This window comes from Entelurus aequoreus, linkage group LG03, assembly GCF_033978785.1.
Source record: "Entelurus aequoreus isolate RoL-2023_Sb linkage group LG03, RoL_Eaeq_v1.1, whole genome shotgun sequence".
Taxonomy (NCBI): domain Eukaryota; kingdom Metazoa; phylum Chordata; class Actinopteri; order Syngnathiformes; family Syngnathidae; genus Entelurus; species Entelurus aequoreus.
The window spans coordinates 38,945,986-38,969,996 of record NC_084733.1 but is presented as its reverse complement, the minus strand read 5'-3'; the positions used below and the strand labels follow the sequence as shown (position 1 = coordinate 38,969,996).

The 24,011-nt window shown below is 38.6% G+C and overlaps 1 protein-coding gene across 1 annotated transcript in view; it reads left to right on the top strand.

Annotated features, from left to right (window-relative positions):
- The window catches only part of myt1lb (myelin transcription factor 1-like, b), a 348,050-nt gene that overhangs the window by 243,587 nt on the left and 80,452 nt on the right, over positions 1 to 24,011 (top strand). The window contains exons 7-8 of the mRNA XM_062041789.1: positions 7,993 to 8,127; positions 20,025 to 20,115. Of these exons, the coding sequence (XP_061897773.1) occupies positions 7,993 to 8,127; positions 20,025 to 20,115 (226 nt within the window). The remainder of the gene's footprint in view (positions 1 to 7,992; positions 8,128 to 20,024; positions 20,116 to 24,011) is intronic.

The window sequence follows — 24,011 nt, the reverse complement described above, 5'->3', positions numbered from 1 at the left end:
CTAAGTTACGGTCAGAGCGAAAAAAGATACGTCCTGCACTGCACTCTAGTCCTTCACTCTCACATTCCTCATCCCCGAATCTTTCATCCTCACTCAAATTAATGGGGTAATCGTCGCTTTCTCGGTCCGAATCGCTCTCGCTGCTGGTGTAAACAATAGGGAAATGTGAGGAGCCTTTCAACCTGTGACGTCATGCTACTTCCGGTACAGGCAAGGCTTTTTTTATCAGCGACCAAAAGTTGCGAAATTTATCGTCGATGTTCTCTACTAAATCCTTTCAGCAAAAATATGGCAATATCGCGAAATGATCAAGTATGACACATAGAATGGATCTGCTATCCCTGTTTGAATTTAAAAAAATCATTTCAGTAGGCCTTTAATCAGAGACTTTCAACAAATGGTAAATGGGTTATGCTGTATAGCGCTTTTCTACCTTCAAGGTACTCAAAGCGCTTTGACACTATTTCCACATTCACTCATTCACACACACATTCACACACTGATGGTGGGAGCTACCATGCAAGGCCCTAACCACGACCCATCAGGAGCAAGGGTGAAGCGTCTTGCTCAAGGACACAACGGATGTGACGAAGTTGGTAGAAGGTGGGAATTGAACAAGGAACCCTCAGGTTGCTGGCACGGCCACTCTCCCAACTGTGCCACGCCGTCCCAAAATATGCCAATCACACAGGTCTGGCTTCACGATATTAGCGCTACGCTTCACATCCGGTCTGACCAACAAAACAACGAAACATGGTCTTACAATAAGATCAAGCTTTGTCAAAGATGTTTAGTCCGCAATTACAGAATGTTTAACAGGTTGAATATTACATTGTATTAATAAATGGAGAGGGTTAAAACATTGCCATGCAGATACATTAATCATTAACTTTTACAACATGTAAAGTACAGCATACCAGAAGCATTTATTCAAGTAGGAATATCACATTTTACATTACCTCATCATAACAATCCACATTTACTTTTACTTTTACTTTTTTTTTTAGTTTATTATTTTTTCAGTCAGTGGTCAGCAAAATAAACAAACAGTTTTACATTCCTAAACTGACAATTTTACAGACCAAAAGAGTTTAGGCTGAAGTTGAGCACTTATTTCACCTTTTGATTGATTGATTGAGACTTCGGTCATCAACAATTGCATCGTCAGAGAAATGGACATTGAAACAGTGTAGGTCTGACTTGGTAGGATATGTACAGCAAGTAGTGGACATAGAGCGATCAGAAAGCATAATAACAAGTATATACATTTGATTATTTACATTTGATTATTTACAATCCGGGGAGGTGGGATGTGGAAGGGGGAGGGTGTTAGTTTAGGGTTGCAGTTGCCTGGAGGTATTCTTTTAGTGCGGTTTTGAAGGAGGATAGAGATGCACTTTCTTTTACACCTGTTGGGAGTGCATTCCATATTGATGTGGCATAGAAGGAGAATGAGTTAAGACCTTTGTTAGATCGGAATCTGGGTTTAACGTGGTTAGTGGAGCTCCCCCTGGTGTTGTGGTTATGGCGGTCATTTACGTTAAGGAAGTAGTTTGACATGTACTTTGGTATCAGGGAGGTGTAGCGGATTTTATAGACTAGGCTCAGTGCAAGTTGTTTTACTCTGTCCTCCACCCTGAGCCAGCCAACTTTGGAGAAGTGGGTAGGAGTGAGGTGTGATCTGGGGTGGAGGTTTAAACCTGAACCTATAAACTACAAGATGTAGTAAAACCAGGAGAAAACCGGGCTCTGATCTTGAGCTTCATAGAAAATGTGGAAATTTCCTTCACACAACATATTATGAATACGGTACCCCTTGTACACAACATGAACACTGTTCAAATATATACACAGTAAAGACACGTGAAATATCCTTGTACATGTGTTGGTTAAACATTTGTACCAATAATATGCTATATATGAATACTTACACTTCCATTATTATTTATGTCCCACATTTAGTTTTGTAAGAAACATTGATCAATGTATTAACTACTGGTGTTGATTAAAGAGCGATATATTTTTCTAAAACATTGGTCTTAAAGTTTCTTTTAAATGCGTGAATGGAACTGTAACATTTTAAGGCATCATCCAAGCTGTTCCACAGATTAACCCCCCTGACAGAAACACATCTACCTTTTAAACTAGTTCTTATGTTTGCTTTCTGAAAGACTGCTGAACCTTTAAGGCCGTATGGACTCTCCCTGGGTTTGAACCTCTCCTGTGGACACAAAGGCAGCATGCAGTTATGAGCTTTATACGTCACAATAGCAGTGTTGAGGTCAAAAAGATCATGCCGTTTTATTGTTTTTAATTTAATAAAAAAAGAGCATTGGTATGAGCATAATAATCTGCTTAATTTACAAATCTAATGGCTTTCTTTTGAAGTAAGAACATAGAGTGGATGTTTGATTTATAATTGTTACCCCAGATTTCAACACAATAATTGAGATATGGGAGTACAAAATAGTTATGTTGTGTTATTAATGCGTGAAACTGGTATCTAAACATGGTTTTGCTCTTCTTCTTAATGCAAGTGCTCCTAAAGCAGGAATACAAATTCTATATTCCTACAAAATACAAAATCTGGCAAGACACCAACACACTGCAGGTATTTTTTTTTTCTCTTTAAAACGTGTTTGTGTTCTTTTTGTGTTGAGTTGTTTAAAAAAGCATAATGTTTAAAAACATTTAATTAAATTGTAATTGTCCAGTCATGGTATTAAAACTTGAAAATAATCTGTCTGGGATACACTTATTAATTATGAAAAATTACATTTAATCTGCGATTAATTTTGAGTTAACTATGAACAAACTGCAATTAATAGCAATTAAATATTTTAATCATTTGACAGCCTTAGTTAAACACAAAAAAGTTGCACATTTTTATGCCTCCAAAACAAGTGTGCCTGACAGAAAACACTAAAAAAAATAAGTAAGGCTGCACTTCTCCAAAATGCACTAGCTCGATGATTATTTGCTATATACATGCTGATAATTAGCTTTAGCAATTTTACATGGTGATTTCAACACCTCCAAATTCAGTAAAAAAAAGCTACAACTAAGATGTACGGTAAAATCAAATAGCAAGTGTGTATTAAGAACAATACTTACAGTATAAAGACTTTGTCGAGTGCAACATAAGACTAAACTGACACATTCCGCTTCATGGCAAAGACTACTACCTTATTTGGCTACACACACCAGAGACTATACGCTACTGCCGTTTAATGTCTTGGAATTATAACTGCATACAAAGTCTACTAAATAATACTTGCAAATGATTCTCAGAAATGTAATAAGACTATAACTGGACAGCAAATCTATTACAAGCATCGTATTTTTGAAGGTGACATAAAAATATTAGATTGTATTATTAAACATTTATTTACACACACAATATTACCGAAAGTTGGTACGTACCAGTCTCGATTCCCAGGTACCGAATCAATTCAAATGTGTAAGGTACCCATCCCTAGTTGGAAGTCTGTGTGCAATATTTCATATAATAAGTTCATTACACCTCAACTGCATGTCACTGAAACAGTTGTCAAGGCTTCAGAAATGTCACCAGTTTATTACTCGTAAAATTATGGAGGTTAATTTGTGTCTTTATTATGAAAGCTTTTTTTTGACAATGAATATATGTAACTGAATTATTTTCATTTAAATTTAGTGAATTTAATTTATTTTACATCAATCTATGCTTACAATTTCATTGGAAAAATTTCAGAATTTTAAAATTCAGCGTATGAAAATTCAGTATAAAATAATTCAGTGTATAAAAATTCAGTTTAAAAAAATTCAGCGTAAAAAAAAATAGTGTCACGTGACACAGGTCTTGCAAACCTGCACAAAAGTGAACTGGGCTACCTGGGAATAATACAACATAATTAACATTTCAATGCGGCCCACTGGATATTTTCAAACTATAGAAATGATTCCAGTGGTATGAGTGACATACAAAGCTCTGCTTCGTGCAGACGAGGCACAAACTGAGTGGGGCAGAGTGGGCGGGGCTTGTATACGGAGCAGCGAGTGTCAGACAGGAGGCAGAGTTCTACAGCAAACTTCTGCAAAACAGTGATAATTATATCGAATATATGGATGTTTTTTACCCTTTGCATTTATGTTTCGCCGTGTTTGTTGCATCTTTGTTGCTCTTGCTCTACAAAAGATGTCGATCAAGGAGGTGGTCTGCAGTAGAGGAGCAACGTTCATATATTCTTAATATTCGGTGTTTTATTGTTCATAGTTAATAAAGTAAATTATTACTTTATTTATATTTAATAAAGTAAATTCCACATTATATATTTTTATGTACATTCTGAGCATCAGTAAAACAACTAAAAAGACCATCTCAAAAACGGAATGAACTTTAGTTAATTTACTGAATTATATGATACTCAGAATGTACATACAAATATAGATGTTGGGTTTGTCACTGACAGTTTAGTTATGTTTAGGTTTTTCCTGTTTGTCTTTGTTTCCTGTCAGCGCTCTTATTTTGGTTGTTTCCGGCTAGTCTCCCTGAGTGCTGTTTCCCCTCAGCTGCGGCTGATTGCCAACTGGCCACACCTGGTGTCAATTAGCTGCTATTTAGACCTGCTTTGCACTCCAGTCAGGGCTGGAGTATTGTCGTCGTTGAAGCTGTACTTGTATCCTGTAGCTGTTTTCAGCGTGCTGTCTTTTGGTTCCTAGTTCCTAGTTCCTGTTTCCTGGTATCCTGTTTCCTGTGGCCTAGTTCCTGGTTTGTGTTTTACCTTCTTATTTTGAACATTAAATCATGTTTTCCTGCACCAAGCCTGCCTTCTCTGCATCTTGGGGTTTGTCACCAACAGTGTTGGGTTAGTTACTGAAAACCAGTAACTAGTTACAATTACTAGTTACTTAATTTCAAAAGTAACTCAGTTACTAACTCAGTTACTTACATCAAAAAGTAATGTGTTACTGTGAAAAGTAACTATTTAGTTACTTCTTTTTTTCTTCTTTTTTTTTAAAGCTCCCATTAATGCCCTTTTAGCCTTCGTTTCAGTACTGTTATTGCACTGGAGAATAATACAATCTGTTGATCAACTTGACATGCATTTTTATTTTCATTTTAACATAATTAATGAAAAACAGTGCAACATAAAAAGGCATTTCTCCTTTCTTTAAACTTGGACCAATGACCATTGATAAAAAACAAGTTAAAGTGCAACATAAGAAGACACATCATCTTCCTTGAAACATAGATAGTGAAATAAAGCCTGATGCTGCTGTCTTCCACACTTGGAGCCATGGATTGTAGAATCCTTGTTTTCAGTGGCAGGATCATTGACACAGATGGTGAAGTTTCAGTGCTCAGTAGAGATGTAACACTTTTGAGGGGTTTAAGCACCTGGAGGACCTCCTCTGCCACCCTCACATCATCATCAGACAGGTTGATGATGTCTTTGACATTTGCCTTCAAGGTGTTGTGGGTCAATGCAGAGTATATAGCTGCCTGCTGCTGCAACATATCATAAGTGGAGTTCCACTTCGTTGGGACATCATGTATGAGCTTTATGAGTAGGCAGCTTTAGCATTTCTTGCTTTGTCTTAAGCACATGAGCAGCTGTTGTGCTAGGAAACCTCCTTCCTGATCCATCCTATTGACTGAGATTCCCTTCTGTGATACCAAATTCACTACATGTGCAAAGCACCTACCTGTGGTCCCAGTCCTGCCTCATTCACTGCAATTATTTGATTTTTGGCATTATCACTTGTGACTGGGATATCTTTATCTTCCATTCCTCCACTGCTTGTGTCAGTACCTGCGCAATGTGACTCTCGTAGAGGGGGCGTGTCTTCTCATCTGCCAGTCTGCTGTGATAAAGTGAGCGCTTATCGTCACATTGTTTCCCTGGACGTGCACCAGTCTGTCGTGAGCGCAACAGATGATGCTCGGGATAGTTCATCCACAACTTTTTTCTTCTCCTGCTCATAAAGATCTGGCACAATCTTATCGCTGAAGTTGGTGCGCAACGGGATGTCGTAACGTGGCTCAAGCACGTTCAGCATGTGTTTAAAACCCTCGTTTTGCACAATGGAGTCTGCACCTATAAACACACCGATTAAATTGCGCGGAGCGTTTAAGCTCCTCCGTTACTCCGCTCGCCATGACCACGCTGTGTGTGGACTGAACGTGCATGCGAACAACCTTTTTGTTTTGTTTTATATATCAAACCGCGGATCACGTGTGTGCCTCCCCTTCCCATACCCACACCCAGACACACACACACACACGCCTCTTTTCTTCTCTCTGGCTTGTGACAGAGGAAGATTTAGAAGAAAGACACCGCAGCGCATCTATTTCTAGCCGATACTACATAAAAAATAACGTTAAATAACGCAGTAACGCATCATGTAGTAACGGTAACTGAGTTACTGAATATAAAAAAATAACGCGTTAGATTACTAGTTACCGCCGAAACTAACAGCGTTACAGTAACGCGTTACTTTGTAACGCGTTAGTCCCAACACTGGTCACCAACATGTAACAATGGAATGTGGAATTTACAATATGAACTATGAACAATAAAACACTGAATATTAAGAATATATGAACGTTGCTCCTCTACTTCCCAGACCACCTTTTTGATCGAAATATTTTATAATCGAGCAAGAAGAAACACATTGATTGATTTAAACTTGTATTAGTAGATTGCACAGTATAGTACATATTCTGTACAATTGACCACTAAATGGTAACACCCGAATAAGTTTTTCAACTTGTTTAAGTCGGGGTCCAAGTAAATCAATTCATGGTAATGAACAGATGTAACAAACATGGCAAAAAATAAAGGCAAAAGGAGAAAAAAAAACATCCTCTTATTTGATATAATATGACTTTTCTGCAGAACATCTACAACAAAGTTCTGCAGAACAGTGATATTACATGGAGGTCTCAGGCTTGTGTATATATATATATATATATATATATATATATATATATATATATATATATATATATATATATATATATATAGCCTATGTCTTCCATATCATGACACGTAGTAACTTGTGTGTCAGTCAAAAGTGCAGATTTTAACCCATCCATCCATCCATTTTCAACCGCTTGTCCCTTTTGGAGTCGCGGGGGGTGCTGGAGCCTATCTCAGCTGCATTCAGGCGGAAGTTGGGGTACACCATGGACAAGTCGCCAGCTCATCGCAGGGCCAACACAGATAGACAGACAACATTCACACTCACATTCACACACTAGGGCCAATTTAGTGTTGCCAATCAACCTATCCCACCTCCAAAGACAGATTTTAACCATTAGAATTACTTCTATAGTGTGCAAACATCCAGAGGGCCGCATTGAAATGTTTATTATGTTGTATTATGCTCAGGTAGCCCAGTTAACTTCTTTCGTTATGCTGTTTTGCAAGAACAATGTCAAGTGCTTTAAAACTTGACATCTCATTGGCTGGTTCTGAGACAGCATAGATAGCTTCAGCCTCATTTTACCGGAAGTGAGTATTGGTTTTTGAAGCATCTAAATTTTTCGACACTGTATTTTTCAGAACTGAATTTTTTTAAACTGAATTTTTATACACTGTATTTTTTTACGCTAAATTTTTATACACTGGTTGTTTTTTTTTTACACTGATTTTTTATACACAAAATTTTGCAACACAATGGAATCGTCAGCATACTTTGATGTAAAAATTTTTTAAAAATTTACATTAAGTATATCCATCCATTTTGTACCGCTTATTCCCTTCGGGGTCGCGGGGGGCGCTGGAGCCTATCTCAGCTACAATCGGGCGGAAGGCGGGGTACACCCTGGACAAGTCGCCACCTCATCGCAGACATTAAGTATAATGAATTATTAATTAAGTTAAGTTAATTAATAATTAACATTAATTCAGTGTTAAAAAAAAATAGCTTTTGTAATAAAGCCACACATTAACCTCCATACAAATTACTTTAATCACCAAGCAACCAAACTCTCCTTTCCCACAGATGCTTCCCGAGCAGACAAGAAGGAGAGTCGCTGTCCGACACCGGGCTGCGACGGCACGGGTCACGTGACAGGCTTGTACCCTCACCATCGGAGCCTGTCGGGCTGTCCGCACAAGGACAGAGTGCCACCTGAAAGTAAGCCGTTGGTTGTCACACCAGTACCGACATTATTTGCTCAACCTGTGGCCTCCACCTTTCATGACGCCCTGCATGTCTCCCTGTGATCACTGCCGAGCTCGTTCCGTGCGTCTGTGTGTTTGCTGGACTGTGTTTGATGTTTCGGCGATAGCCTGCAGCTGCACTTCTCTGGTGACCTTTTGCATGAGGCCATAGTTTTCTCGCTGATTGCCTGCTTAGTGTGCCGTGGTGATGAGGTATGAAATGAGAACTTGATGTGTGAACAGCAAGGATGTGGAGAGGTGGCGTGTCATGGCGTAAGACTCCTTTGTTTCGCTTACTTGACAGTGATCCCATGCATTCCTTTTGAAATAATTGCTTGTTTGTCACAGCATGTACAGTATGACCAAAGGGATAACTTTCCATGAAACGCTGTAAAGTGGTGGCCCATGGGTAAAAGAAGATCTGACTTAGCGCATATACAGTAAAGTCCGCTTGCATCGGGGCCAACTATGGCAATGATCCTCCAAATCCGTCTATTTTATCTCTTTAAAAATATTTTAAAATTATTTTCTGTTTTTTTCGTTTTTTCCAGCCTACAATGTGTGTTAAAATCTTGATCCGTCTCTTTGCCATACCTGCCAACAACTACGGTTTTCCCGTAAGGAGTACGGTTTTTGATAATCCATTCCGGTTTGCGGCTGCAGTGGTAAAAACTACGGTTTTCCGTCAAAAATGATTACCTAACTCAGGGATGTCCAAAGTGCGGCCCGGGCACCATTTGCGGCCCGTAGGTCATTTTTTAACGGCCCCACGGCCCATTTTAAAATACGATTAGAAAAATTAAAAACATAAAAAGTGGTATGAAAGACCAAACAGGTGAAATGTAACAAGAAAATGTTGCAATGTTCACTCTAATAACACAAAGCTGCCATGCAGGCTGTTTCTTTCTTTAAAAAATAATAATGAATCAAAATCAATGTTATTATGAATTATTGACCTATCCAAGGCTCCAATTACGTCACATTAAATATTGCACTTTGAGATATTTTTTGGGGAAAATGTTGCATATTTTGTGTTTGCCATATAAACAATTTAGCTGTTTTTTTGTTTTTTTTAAAGAAGGGCCTAAAACGAACAAACAAAAAAACTTCAACAACAATACAATGTATAATTGACGGATAGATCTGAAGTTGATCTCGAGATTATTGTGTTAAAAGTAAACAGTAAAAAAAATGTATAATTTATTTTTTAACACTTTAATGAGTAGGTTCCTTTTGGTTCCCCAATCATTTTTGTGTGATTTGTTTTTAAGTGTCATCGCTCAAAAAATGATAATGAATTAAAATCAATGGTGTTATGAGTTATTGACCTTTTTAAGGCTCCAATTATTATATAATCTGAAATATTCCACTTAAAATTTTATTGGGTGAAAACAATGCATATTTTGTGTTTTTTACATAAAAAAAACAGAGTTTTCTTTGACAAAAAGAGCATACAACTTAAATCTTTAAAAACATTATATTGACAGATAGACCTAATGTTGATCTAGGGATTTAAAACTTGAATAATAATAAAAATAACAATACTGAATAATGACACATTTTTAATATTTTTTTTACCAAAACCCTTTGGGATCCCTGGGATCAAGCCTGAGTGGAGGCCTGAATGTATATTTTTTATACATATATTGTATTGGTTTTTAAAATAAAAAAATATAAAAATGGCCCCCGCTTGCTTTGATTTTTCAGTGTGCGGCCCTCAGTGGAAAAAGTTTGGACACCCCTGACCTAACTTAAAAATCGAAGCTACGTAGCTTAACTACATTTCCCAGCAGCTTGGCAGTAGTTTCGCTACTTTTTAAACAAGTAGTGATTTTCGTAGCTTAGCTATTTTTAGACCCATGTAGCGGTTAGCTAAGCTACATGCTACAAAAGAAGAGAGAGGGAGAAGAGAAAGAGAGGAATGGACTAGTACCACTCCAGGGGCAGGGGACAACATATACGGGAAAAATCAATAATGATTGGTTGGTACACTAAAAAAATTGACCCGAGTGTGTGAATGTGAGTGTGAATGTTGTCTGTCTATCTGTGTTGGCCCTGTGACGAGGTGGCGACTTGTCCAGGGTGTACCCCGCCTTCCGCCCGAATGCAGCTGGGATAGGCTCCAGCACCCCCTGCGACCCCAAAAGGGACAAGCAGTAGAAAGTGGATGGATGGATGGTTTACATATAAGAACATCTATGATTGGTTGGTTGGTTTACTATGATGAGTCACGATTTGTTAATATTAGGGCAAAACTTTACAGACAGGCCAATCAGATGCAAGATAGGGCGGGTCATGGAACCAGGAAGGGAAATCACAACAGACATCCCAAATGACGACAAAGGAGTTGTAGAAGAGAAGAGGGAATCTTCTAGCGGGCGATTTATATATTAAAAATAAATTGGTGGAAGATGGCAGGGGGATTCTCTTCCCTAGATTTTTTTTTGACCGATGTAGACGACGTCCAGGAAACCCACAATGCGTCTACTTGGTCACATTTGGACAAATGTATGCGTCTGGATAAAACAATGCCCAAAACATTCATTTTAGTTGTTTACCATGTAAGCCCAATCAGAACTGCTCTCGACATGGAAGAACACACATGATTGTGGCAGACATGTGATGACTTTTGCTACAGTATAGCCCGCCTAAATGCTACATTTCATTTGCATGGATGTTTTAGAACAAGACAGTAGCTGACATTTTGTTCATTATTTCCACTCTTTATATTTTGACATTGAATAGTTTAATCATTTTGAACAACATGACTGCAATATATTTGTTATTTCATGCTATAAATCACACATGGCTATTCAGATAAAGTAAGTTAGCTAATAGAATAAACATTGTTTGTACATTTTATAATTTTTGCATGATTTTTGCATTTGGAGCAGTTAGAAGTGGAGAAGGAGTCAAAGAGATGGAAATTGGCTCTACAATCCAAGGCAGAATTCACTAAAGCAGAAACAAAAAGGAAAACGCAAGCTGCTGAGAAATTTGCCAGGAAGGCTCATGTCAAAAAAAACATCAAAGCAAAAATGCCAAACTAATGTGTGAATGAACCAAAGTAATGTGTAAATAATGTAAATAACTAGATGAACCATCTGTGGCTGTGAAGTGAACACTAGTAAGGTTGTAAATACTGTATAGAGTAGGCTAACCCATGTGGTTCCTGTGGATGTGAACACAAGTTGTAATTACTGTTGTGACTAAATATCATAGTGACTGAAACAGACATAGTGATTCATTTGGATGAATGGGGTATGTATTTATGTCAACTCTGTTGATCATTTTTCAATTATATAAACACTAAAACATCTTTAAATGGAGCTTTTTTTGCTCATTTTTGCATGTTGAATTGCTGAAAAAACAGGAGCTTCGAGGGGGGTTTCCCCCCCTTGCTCCCCCACCAGGGCACCGCCGTGGACCTGCGGCCCCCAAACCCCCGGCTTGTTTTCAGTCTTGTTCATTAAGTTCAAATCACATGCCTGGATCCTGCAGATGGAGTTATTACCGTCTGGGGTAATTGCCACCACGTTATAGTCCATATTACTGCCACATACACGACTAGAAATGACAAGAGAAGCACGGTCAGCTTTTAGCAAGTTTCAATTCCCACATTTTGTATTGTCACACTTTCTGGATGTATTTGATCTATACTGTAGTACAGTGGTAGGACGGTTTGAAAACTTTGATTCGTATTTTCTTGCTTTGTGGTTTTGTTTATTGATTTTATTAAATAAACATTTATAAATTCAATGTTTTCCGCAAGACTTCTCCAATACGGCGCACATGAGAGCGGTGCACTTACGATAATGTAGCTCACACCTCGGGTGATGTGGCCCGTGTGTGGGGGCCACAGCGGAGTGCCGAGAGTTGGCTAAAGAAGAGGAAGAAAGAGAGCAAACAGCCCAAAGAAGACAAGATAAGCTGTCAAAAACTTCACCTTCATTTAAAAGTGGAAAAGACAGACATCATGATGAAATGTTTGCGCTCTAAAACGCAGTTGCCATTTTGCAATAACATTACATCTATATTGCGGCACATTAGCATAAAGCATCCTGCATATTTAAGAGCAGCAAACAAGCAGAAACTTCATCTCATGCGTTTGACGAATGTTTTATTCAAACACAGGTAGGCATGTGAGGACATGATAGCAGCTACAGTTTGTATGTTAATGCTAAAAGTTGTTTGTCCAAAAATCAAACACCAATATTACAAACGTTTGTACAATGTACACCTTTTCAAATGTGTGTGTGTTAAATTGTTGAATACATTGTCACTCAATTTATCATACTTTATCAGGCAGTCTTTTTGGTTAGTTTGGTTATTTATTTATTACACATTACCTGGTTTTTGGCTACACAGTTTAGTATTGTTTTCCTTTTCTTATGTTTTTTGTAATTTATAGAGATGCTATAGTGATGACGCATTGAGGCTATAAAGTGTGGTTTATTCCATTACCCCATGAATCTAACAAGTTGATCAATAAGTTACTCAAATATTAGGGGATGGCGTGGCTTGGTCGGTCGAGTGGCCGTGCCAGCAACTTGAGGGTTCCTGGTTCAATTCCCCCAGCTTCCGCCGTTGTGTCCTTGAGCAAGACACTCAACCCTGCTCCTGATGGGTCGTGGTTAAGGCCTTGCATGGCAGCTCCTGCTATCAGTGTGTGAATGGGTAAATGGGGAAATACTGTCAAGGTGCTTTGAATACTTTGAAGGTAGAAAAGCGCTGTACAAGTATTTACCATTTTATTAAAATAATCGATAGCTGCAGCCTTAAGTGGTACCTCGGTTTTCTCCAGTAATGCGTCAATAAATTCCACAGTGTAAAGACAAAATTGTATTAAAACCAAAAAGAAATTCCCATAGGAAGCAATGTATGTTAGCCATCTGTTCCAGATACACAAAAATACATTCTTATAGACAATATTTTCAGTTTTACACACATAAAACATTGCAAAATGTGTATAAATGAAGAATGAAATGGATATACTTCACTTTTATTTGACCTTTATTTAAGACTGCTGACAATGAAGCGGCGAGGGAGGGTTAAGATAGGGAGGAGCCCTACAAACGCCACCTACGTACTTTGCCGTAATTTATTTCTCGAATCCATGTATTTCCCACCTTATCCATTAAAGTGCTGGCACCCGTGTCATATCCAAGAACACGTGGGCAACGGCTGTGGTTAACTGATGCAACCAAACCCATGTGCTAAACAGCTTTGCTTTCAACCAATAAGCGCAAAATAACTTCTTATTTTTTTTTGGATAGACTTACATAGCAGTGTGGTGAGTTCAATGACACTCTGCAAACACTGTCTCTAAGGCTCTGGTTGACTTTGATTGGACTATTACTGTACGCGATACGTGATTTGGCTGTATGGTGGGTTTGTTTGCAACCATACTCAATAAAAAAAAAAACAGAGTATGTTTGATCTTGCTAAAAGAAAGATATATTTTTGGTTAAAAAAAATGTGTCTGAAAACCTTATTTTAGTCTATTGTTAACTAGGGGTGTAACGGTACGTGTATTTGTATTGAACTGTTTTGGTACGGGGGTTCCAGTTCGGTTCGGAGGTGTACCGAACGAGTTTCCACACGGACATATTAAGTAGCGTAACGCACGTTGTGTAAACACTGCACACCAAGGCACAACACACGGCATGCTAGCAGCTAACGGGCTACGATAGACTGACCATACATCCTCTTTTCACCGGTTTATCAGATTTACTTTTTTATTATCTATAGCAGGGGTGTCAAAAGTGTGCCCCGGAGGCCATTTGCGGCCCACAGCTAATGTTTTAAAGGCCCACGGCACATTCTAAAAATACTATTAAAATAAGCAAAAACATAACAAAAGTGAAATAAAAAAGTTTAAAGGTTAAATGTAATTTAGAAAAAGTTGCAATGTTGACCAATAAAACAAAGCTGTTTTTTTTCTCTTTCTAACTGTCATTGCTCAAAACATAATATTGAATCAAAATCAGTGTTATTATGAATTATTGACCTATCCAAGGTTCCGATTACTTCACATCAAATATTCCACTAACAAAAATATTTTTGGTGGAAGATTTTGCAAAGTTGGTAAATAAATAACCCAAAAATGTATATTTTGTTGTTTTCTTACTGTACCGAAAATGAACCGAACCGTGACCTCTAAACCGAGGTACGTACCGAACTGAAATTTTTGTGTACCGTTACACCCCTATTGTTAACACTTGGTGATGGTTTGGATCATAAAAACCCACAATCAATTAAGAATATTACATTTTTCTGGTCTTGGTTTAAAGTACATCAGCTAGGAACACACAAAGGAATCTACGACTATCAGGATTTATAGCAGAGGTCTGCATTTATTTGATTGCTATTGTTTATTTCTTGGTTTACATCAATAAAGTCACAACATTTCATTCTTGAGTACAGACCTTGATAACACCGAGCCCCTTCGCCTGCAGTCACTCATGCCACGGCGCCGTTCTTTTATTTGTGTCGCCTGCTCAATTAGGTTCCACTGACTGGAAAGCCTTGTATCATATCTCACAATTGCAGATCAAGTGAAGTGGCCATAAACATTAGCCTTGAATGAATAGTGGGAGTTCACCCAGGCTATTTAGCCTCACTCACCTTGCTCAAACTTCTCAATAAAAACCCGTTAATGCATTTGTATTAATATCCCCCATGAAAATCAAGATATGAGCTGTCGTGGCAGCGAGTGCAATCAAAATAAAGGAGGGCTTTAATAATGGCAAAGAAATTAGTTACCGTCACAGAAAGGCTTGTAAAGACCGGCGGCGTTACAGATGACACTTGTTCTGCGGGGCGGCGCTTTAACTCACACAAAAGTACTCACAAAACACACAATTTAGAACACTTGAGCTTTGGTGTGATGATGAGGCACCAGTAGTATTTGGAATGAATAAGGCGATTGTCACTGAAAGTGTTTCCTTGTTTTTTTTTTGATAACACCTAATAGCTTTCTGGCCACATCATTAAGTACACTTCTAATGAGATCCAATGCAAGAATTTGTATAAAATAATTGATCATGGTCTTTGGCTTTATTGAACACCATCAAAGATGTGTTCGTTCCAATAAGAGCTAATTATAGTTTGCTTTTATGTCCTCCTGAGAACCAGCGTTCTCTGCAGTGGACATTTGTTCCTGATTTAACAACATTTTCGGACTATAGAATACACCTAAATATAAGCTGCACCCACCTGTACACATGTTATTTGTACATATATTGGCAGCACAAGTCTGCAAGCTGCAGGTGTAAACATCCATCCATCCATCCATTTTCTACCGCTTGTCCCTTATGGGGTGGCAGGGGGTGCCGGAGCCTATCCCAACCTGCACACGGGCGGAAGTTGGGGTACACCCTGGACAAGTTGCCACCTCATCACAGGGCCAACACAGATTGACAGACAACATTCACACTCACATTCACACACCAGGGCCAATTTAGTGTTGCCAATCAGCCTATCACCAGGTGCATGTCTTTGGAGGTGGGAGGAAGCCGGAGTACCCGGAGGAACCCACGCAGTCACGGGGAGAACATGCAAACTCCACACAGAAAGTTAAAGTTAAAAAGTTAAAGTACCAATGATAGTCACACACACACTAAGTGTGGTGAAATTAACCTCTGCATTTGACTCATCCCCTTGTTCACCCCCTGAGAGGTGAGGGGAGCAGTGAGCAGCAGCGGTGGCCGTGCCCAGGAATCATTTTGGTGATTCAACCCCCAATTCCTACCCGAGCACAGGATTGAACCTAGGACCTTCGTATTGTGAGGCACACGTAATAACCCCTGTTCACCATGCTGCCCGGTGTAAACATTGAAACATTAAAACTTTACATAGACGCTTGTGTTTGTTCACAGACTTAACAAAAGACATTGCCTGTAACACAACATACAAAAGCCTACCGGAGTAGCCATTGAGCGCTGTCTTTTTTCTTCTCCTCCTCCTGCACATCTTTCAGGTCCTATTTTTGGTGGTGGATTTCTCCTCCGTTTTCTTTTTCTATGACCGGGTCAATCTTCTTCAGCTTTGGGACTGTTTCGTGTGATTTTCGTTGTTACTTGTCAATGATGAGGGCGAGTGCATAATGTACTAAATGGCTGAGTGAATGATTGTGTGAGTGTGTTGGATTTAATGTGAACAATTCCATTGGTCTCCCGCAAAGATATTCAACTAAGTTGTTTCGGGGGCCACATTTCCTAAAAGCTAAGGATCCGGGGGCCAAACCTCTCCCTTGAACTATTAGTCCTATGTTGTATATTCCGGAAAACCAGTGTCCTCTACAGTTGACATTTGATTGTTGTTTATTTATTTCGTCAGAATTACAGGAGCGCGTTTTCTGTTTTTAAGGACCTTCTCCAAAAAAGCTAGTCAAAGATCATTTCTATGACAGCACTCCAGTGTTTTTAAGAATCTGCTGCAAAATGTAAGTCAATCACTAGTTTTTGGAACTGAACTCGCGGGCCACCAGTTGAATAGCCCAAATAATGAAAAAGAGGGAACCTAAAATGCAACCTTAAGGATCACTACTAGCATAACTAAAGAAGTTGAACAAACGACTACTGACTACATCTGAAGAAAGCAAGCTACAGCAGCACCTTAGTTACATGAAGCACATTACAAAAAAATGTAACTGCCAAAAAGAAGAGGACCTAAAGGAGTGTCTTGAGGAACGCCTCAATTCTGTAAATCACAAGTTTGGACCCCAGTATTCTATGTTTACTAGCAAGGATAAAATGCTAATGCAAGGATCTATACAACAGGAACACTCTAATGTTTCTAGGAATGTTCTGCACAAATGTTAGTCACCCATGTTTTGAACTGAACTCAGAGGCCGGTATGGTGTCATTTACAGGCCAGATTTGGCCGCCATAACAGCCCTGGTCTCGTGTGACACGGCAATTTAATTTGTCTGATGTAACTAGGCTAATTTTATCGGCGACATGTGAATCTCATGAACCTGGAAAATTCCATAAATTTTCCGCAGCATTGTGTAAAGTGCAGGGTTCAAAGTATGGGGGGGAAATAGCAGCTCATTGTCTGAAATGACGTTAGTTCCTTTGTCAGTTACACACTCTGGACAAATAAATAGCCCATTTATTTGAGGAGGCTAAAGCAAAATACACATACCAAAAATTAGGCTGGGGCAATAAAACTATATCAATATATATTACAATAGACCCATAATCAATATCAATATAAAATGCGTTCGATAAAACATTCAATATATATTTATAATTTTTGGTTGGAAGAAACAAGAATTGATGTATCAAGATTTGTTGCATGAAGTCACTCGCGCTCTGGGAACCCAGTCTCAACAGGAAACGGGAAGTGTCACTGAGCAATGGGTGTGACATGCTAACAGCTAATCAAGTAATAGTATCAGCTACCATGTTTGGTTGCGCCGTCTTCCTGTTTAGCTGTGGATTCTTTGCATGGAGTGAGAAGAGAAATTGATATCTTGAAATATCAACTCAATAACAGAAAATAGTCTTTAGTTTTGTTTGTTGGTTTTAATGCAGACAGTGCGGCAACATTCTGACACTTCCAATGTGTCACTTTAATGAGTAGCTTCCCAAACTACTCTGTGTCGCGTTCAATAGCTTTACACTAATGCCATCTAGTGTCTCGAAAGTGCAACTACCTTCAAATGTACTGACAGTATTTCACCACCCGGCTACCAGACACATTCTCCACTGATAAATAGCACCCTTGGTAAGTTGGAAATTGTATTACTGTATTTATTCGCAGGCTTAAATAAGTCCTAAAAAATATGAATAATTATCAATATCGATCAATATAAAAAACGCATATTGTGATACAGTTTTCAGCCATATTGCCCAGGTCTACCAATACATTGGGAACACAAAAGACAAATACACATTAGAATCAGCGGTTATTGCCTATGGGCTTCATTAGGTGCTTTAAATTTCTCACTATGATTTAAGCATTGGTTATTTTGGAAATGTCCATTGGAATTAATTAGATATTGTTTGCCATAAACAACACATGTATTTCCTATGGTTATACAGTATGTTATATATCTTTGGAAATTATGTGTAGTACTTGAATATTTTATACAATCGCTTTCAAATATTGTGGTTTCACCACATCCTGGATATTATTTGAGGTTTTTTTTACAAAATGTTTGGCCTAAATTAAGCGTTTTCAAGCATAAAAAATGCTAAATATACTAAAAATATCAATATTACAGTGGAATTGGCTACTATAGGAGAGCGACCCAATCAGAGGACACTGTTTAATATCTTGGCCACTGATTGGCTCGGCCTCAGGCGGCATTACTGTATTGGATTAAACGAGTGTAAAGGATGTTATTTAATGTCTGGAGGGCTCTCATAATGTTGGAAATAGGTCATAAGCAGGTGTTTTATGCTGTAAACTGGATAAAATATTGTATTTATAATTATTGATTTCTACTTGGCCGAAATGTGTTTAAAAGGTTTTACACAGAGCTGTCCCCTGTTATAGAAACTTGCAATTTTGCCAATTTCCATTTAAATATTGTTACATACCGTTTGTATTCATATATAATCCACATTAAAGGTGTCTGTGTAAATTCTCAAGCACCAATACAACCCCCATTGGCCAGTGAGTAATCTGACACACTCACTTCAGTCTGGAGACATTTAAAAGGTGACCTGACAGGAATCATTAGGGAGTCTTTGCCTCGTCAGCCAATCCCTGAAGTCCTGTCAATACATGTCCAATAGCCTCATACCGACAGACTCCTTGTTTTGACTAGTTTAAAGGTAAAGAGTGATCGCCTGCAGGACATATTCAACTCTCTCACTGTTGGCGCCGTTGCAGCGCCGGATAGATTATGTTTTATTAATGCAGTGGTTTCATTTAATTGGGAAATCACACCGTGCAGCCAGACAGCTCCTTGGGAAATGTGAAAAATGACAATTAATTTATGTCTCGAACGCATTCATTCCCGCCGCTGTTTGCTCATTGCAGCCTTTTTTTTTCTTTTTGTCACTGTAAACGGTAATGTTTTCTGGTGTAATGTACAACACACCATGTATTTGTTTCCTCAGTGTGCATCCTTTGTGATATGTTCTTTTTTTTTTTGCTTCAATTTCCTGCCTCGCTGTAGAGGGCAGGGCTAAACTTGGATATGCATAATGTATTGGCTAGTGGCAGGTTGAGGTGGCAGGCTTTTTTCCAATTACCTGCACCGAACACCAATTAGTATGTAAAGAAAAGAGGATGATGAGAGGTGAAAGTTTAAGGGGGTGATAATGATGAAGCTGATGCCGATGGGGTTTGGCCCTACGTGCCGCGGTGTCGAGACGACCCTCGCCTGCGTCCCAGCGCCTCTCAGACATCTATAGATCATTAATCTAATTGTCTGCTTGCCACAGGGATGTGAGATAGTTATGTGTTTTAATGGTAAATGGTATCGAAGACTACGGTGTCAATGTGATAAGAAAGCGCACTCTATCAAGGAGTGTCAGCATCTTCTGTTGATTTCAGCATGTGTGTTTTGCATGATTGTCTGCTTTCCGCATGGCCCCAACCCCCCCCACCCCCTTCCATTTCTGTGTCCTGTTGAACCTAAATGGCTCCTTTTTAATTCATGACCGTGCCCATTGCATGAATATTAATTCGAAAGGCTCGGATAAGTGGAAGCAATATGGCGGGAAACCTCGCCTGCCCTTTTCAAACAGGCGTTCATTAAAATGAAGACGAGGTCATTTAGGTTCACGCAGGCTCATTTCTTAATGATGTTTATAATGCCAAGCTTACACACTAATAGAACTCACGCGTGGTTTGCGAGGGGCTCCTAACCTTCCGTGTCTCTCACTCCTGTCTCCTGTCGCTATGAAGTTGTGGCTATGTATGAGAACGTTCTTAAGTGTCCCACGCCTGGCTGCACCGGACGCGGCCATGTCAATAGCAACAGAAACTCCCACAGAAGGTAAGTGACAGCCTGGACACATGAAACAGGCTTGGTCTATGTCTTTTTTTTTTTTTTACTGTGGGACCTTTTTCAGTTCATATGGATAGAAGATTAATTTTTGATATTTTTATTTTTTGCCCTCCTCCATTTTTGTCCCCCTTCTCATCATTTTGCCTTCCTTTTTGCCTTGTTTTGGTGCGTTGATTACTGTTCTTATAATGGCTTGACCATTGTTTTTCATTGGTCTCAGTTTGTCTCTTTATATTTGTTTTTGTGTGCAGCAGAGTCAGTATTCAAAATGTACACAGTGATGATGGAATACAATTACAGTAGTACCTCAACTAACAAGCTTGGTTGGTTCTGAACTCAAAACACTATATCTCAAATCCACGTCGCTCATTGAAATTCATTAAAATCTATTCCACCATTGGTGCTTGGTCCCCAAAACAGTACAATTGTAACATGTAATGTGCTTTTTAAAAAAGAAAATCAAACTTTTAGGTCAGAATTAGGTAACACTTAAGTATGGGGAACATATTCACCATTAATGAGTTGCTTATTAAAGTAACACAGACTTAATTTAGAGTTATTTGGCCACTAGGGGAACATATAAGGGTTAGGGTTAAGGTTAGGGTTGGGGTTAGGGTTACTAATAAGCAATAATTCTGAGGTTATTGAAGGAACACTCTTAGTTAATGGCTTACTGGTTGTATAATAAGACCATGCAGAATAAGGCATTAATAAGTACTTAATAATGACTAATTAAGAGCCAATATGTTACTAATTTGCATGTTAATAAGCAACTAATTAATGGTGAGTATGTTCCCCATACTAAAGTGTTACCCAGAATTATTGTACAAAAAACAATATGATATCATGTAGTAAACAACTGCCCGAATAAGTGTTAATATCTTTAGTAACTCCTTCCAGCTGCTTCTCTTTCAAACCCACCATCAGCAGCTTTTCCATATTTTCATGGATAAATGTCCACCGGTTAAATATTATTTGAATGTACTTGGCTGGCATATGCTCACTTTCGTCGTTCCAATCATGAGAAAACAAATATATGTCGATCCCTAACTATAGCTAATGCCAGCGAGTAAGACCAGGTGTTTTGGGCGGATCATGTGGAGTTCTTTGTGGCATTTGATATGCCAACTAATAGCAGGGAAGGTTGAAACACAAATTTGTGTCCGCAACATAAAGCATAACAATTAGCCAAGAGACAGTTCCTATCTCAAAACACTCTTAAGTTGCGGTACTACTGTATACCAACTACGTTCCTTTAGATAGGCAGGATAAAGAGTCAGAGTTGTTCGTAGAAGGAAGCAATAAATCAAGCAGCAATGATTCCAAGCTAAAAAAGTTTGAATAAATTTAAATTTTGGTGACAAAATACAAAAAAATTCCAAAAAACCCAATTAGGTTACCAAGAGATATATAGGCGAGAAGTAACAATAACACATAACGGGGATCTCACAAAGACCGAATAGTAACAACTAAATATATTATTCCACTTAGGGATGGGTACCTTTCACATTTGAATATATATTGTGCCAATTTGTGGCACCAGGGAATTGTTACCGATACCAGATGATACTTTTGTGTGTTCATGTGTAAATAAATGTGAATTTGTTTAATAATAACATCATTTTTTTAATTTAACATTTAGCAGTGAGTTAAAAAAGATAACAATGCTGTCCAGTTGTTATATCTTGTTTTGTTACACTTCTGAGTCTCATTTGTAAGCAGTTGCAATAGCAAGACGTCAGATGGCAGTTGTGTATAGACTACAGTGTGTGGCCTAGTCAAGAAGTAGTCTTTGCACTTAGGCTGAATCTAGTCTTATGTAGCACCCTACAAAGTGTTAATAATGTAAGTGTTTAACTTAGGACACACCCATGCTCTCACGTATCAAGCTTGTGTACGCACAAAAACATGCACTACGTCCTTTTTCACAGCAAAATTGAGATAAAAACTGACGTTGACGTGGAAAAGTACAGTGCCTCACAGCAGCTTCATGGCTGTCGTACGCTCATTTCTACTGGCTGTGGATACTCTTGCTACACACATAAGTGATGCTGGGTAACTGTCTACAAAAATAAGTACCAACTTTTACTCTTCAGATTGATTGATGTGCACCTCAGAGACATTCGGGCCTGGCAACATTTAATTTGAACAATGTAACCACTTCGAAATTCACAATTTCTCCAATGCATTTATTGTTTCATATACACATTTGTGAAGACATATATTAATTTATCTAGACAATCATTTTGCCACAATGTCTTCCTGTGACTGCAGCGGGCAGAAGCGTTTGGCGAGACACAATGGGGGGGATCTCATACTGTACGGCTGCGACAGGCCTCTCCTAAATTGTAATAGATTGAGTAATCAAACAAGAGTCAAAGTCTTTCGTATCCCTTTTTATAGCACTGGCATGTTTAAATGAAAAATGATTTTCACAAAGCTAAGGGCACCAGGAAGCATACCGTATGAACACATTTTGTTTGAAGTTACACAAATTGTATTTCTATTGCTTATATTCCGACTTCTTCCTTGAAGTGAAAACCAGTGGAGGTCAACCAAACCAAGATGGCTGTTGTACAGTAAGCAGCACACAAACTATCTGAGTACAAAAGAGGCTTAAATCTTTCAGCGAAAAGCAGTTGCGAGCAAAAAAATCTAACTATTATGATAAATGATAAATGGGTTATACTTTTATAGCGCTTTTCTACTTTCAAGGTACTCAAAGCGCTTTGACAGTATTTCCACATTCACCCATTCACACACATATTCCCAACTATTCAATGGAATAGATCCCTATACGTTATCAAAAATATATTTGTCGAGTGATATCAAGGGTTAAACGTTGGTCGCATTCCCAAACTAATTGAACTATTGTGCTCCAGACGCCATTCTACACGACAAAACAGATGGAGACTTAGAAAAGCATGGAGGTCTACATCTTCTTTGTGTGTGGCTGTGTCAAGGAAATGGATATCAAGACTCTACCGGATAAATATGCATAGTTTTTGCTCGGGTAAGGTTGCCTTTCATAATTTAACTTTGCGTCTTAAGAAGCCAAGTTTGTTGCTGTTGTTGTACACAGCAATAACAAGTAGGCGGGATTTTATCTGTCTTTATCAAAATATAACTACATATGTCAACAGTGTTTTACGTGCTAAAAGCTTCATTTACGATTGTTGCCTTTGGTAAAAGCTTAACTCTTTTAGGTTTTACTCACATTTGCTTTCTTTTATTTTTACTCGCCGAGTTGGCGCTTTTTGAAACTTTCATAGCAAAAATGTGTTTAAGAAATACGAATAATATCAAGATAATACTTAAATGGGAAATGATAAACGTTAAAAGTATATCAAACAAACCTTTAACGAAGTAATCAATGCAAACTCACGAATTCTTCGACTCTGCTCCATTGGACTGGAGTGTGAGACGCTTTTATCGTCGTCGTTTTATAATATCTTGCACTCTTCCGCCCTTTTTGATTATCTCTCGAGGAACTCTGCAGACATTTTTATTCTTTCCCCGATTCGTACAGCCAAAATCAACACAAGTATAGGGCTTTTTTTTTTTGTGAAAGGCTAAATGGCGCCTAGTACCCATTGAGTACAGAGCTAGGTTGACCACCACCAGTATTCACTGGGCGGGACATGATGTCAGAAACATCCCAGCTATAGGGGGCAATCAGACTCACTCATCCTTAGTATCATATCGGGGATGGTCGTCTGTGTTTGTGTGGGAGAGGAAGGTGCGGCGGTTGCAACGAGTATCTTTTCAAACGCTCATCTGTTTTAGTGATGTACATCCATCTTCTTCTTCACTTTGTTCCTGATGCCCGACTATTTATTTATTTATTTTATTTGTTTAGCCTGCATGCTGTTTTCCGGAGCAGG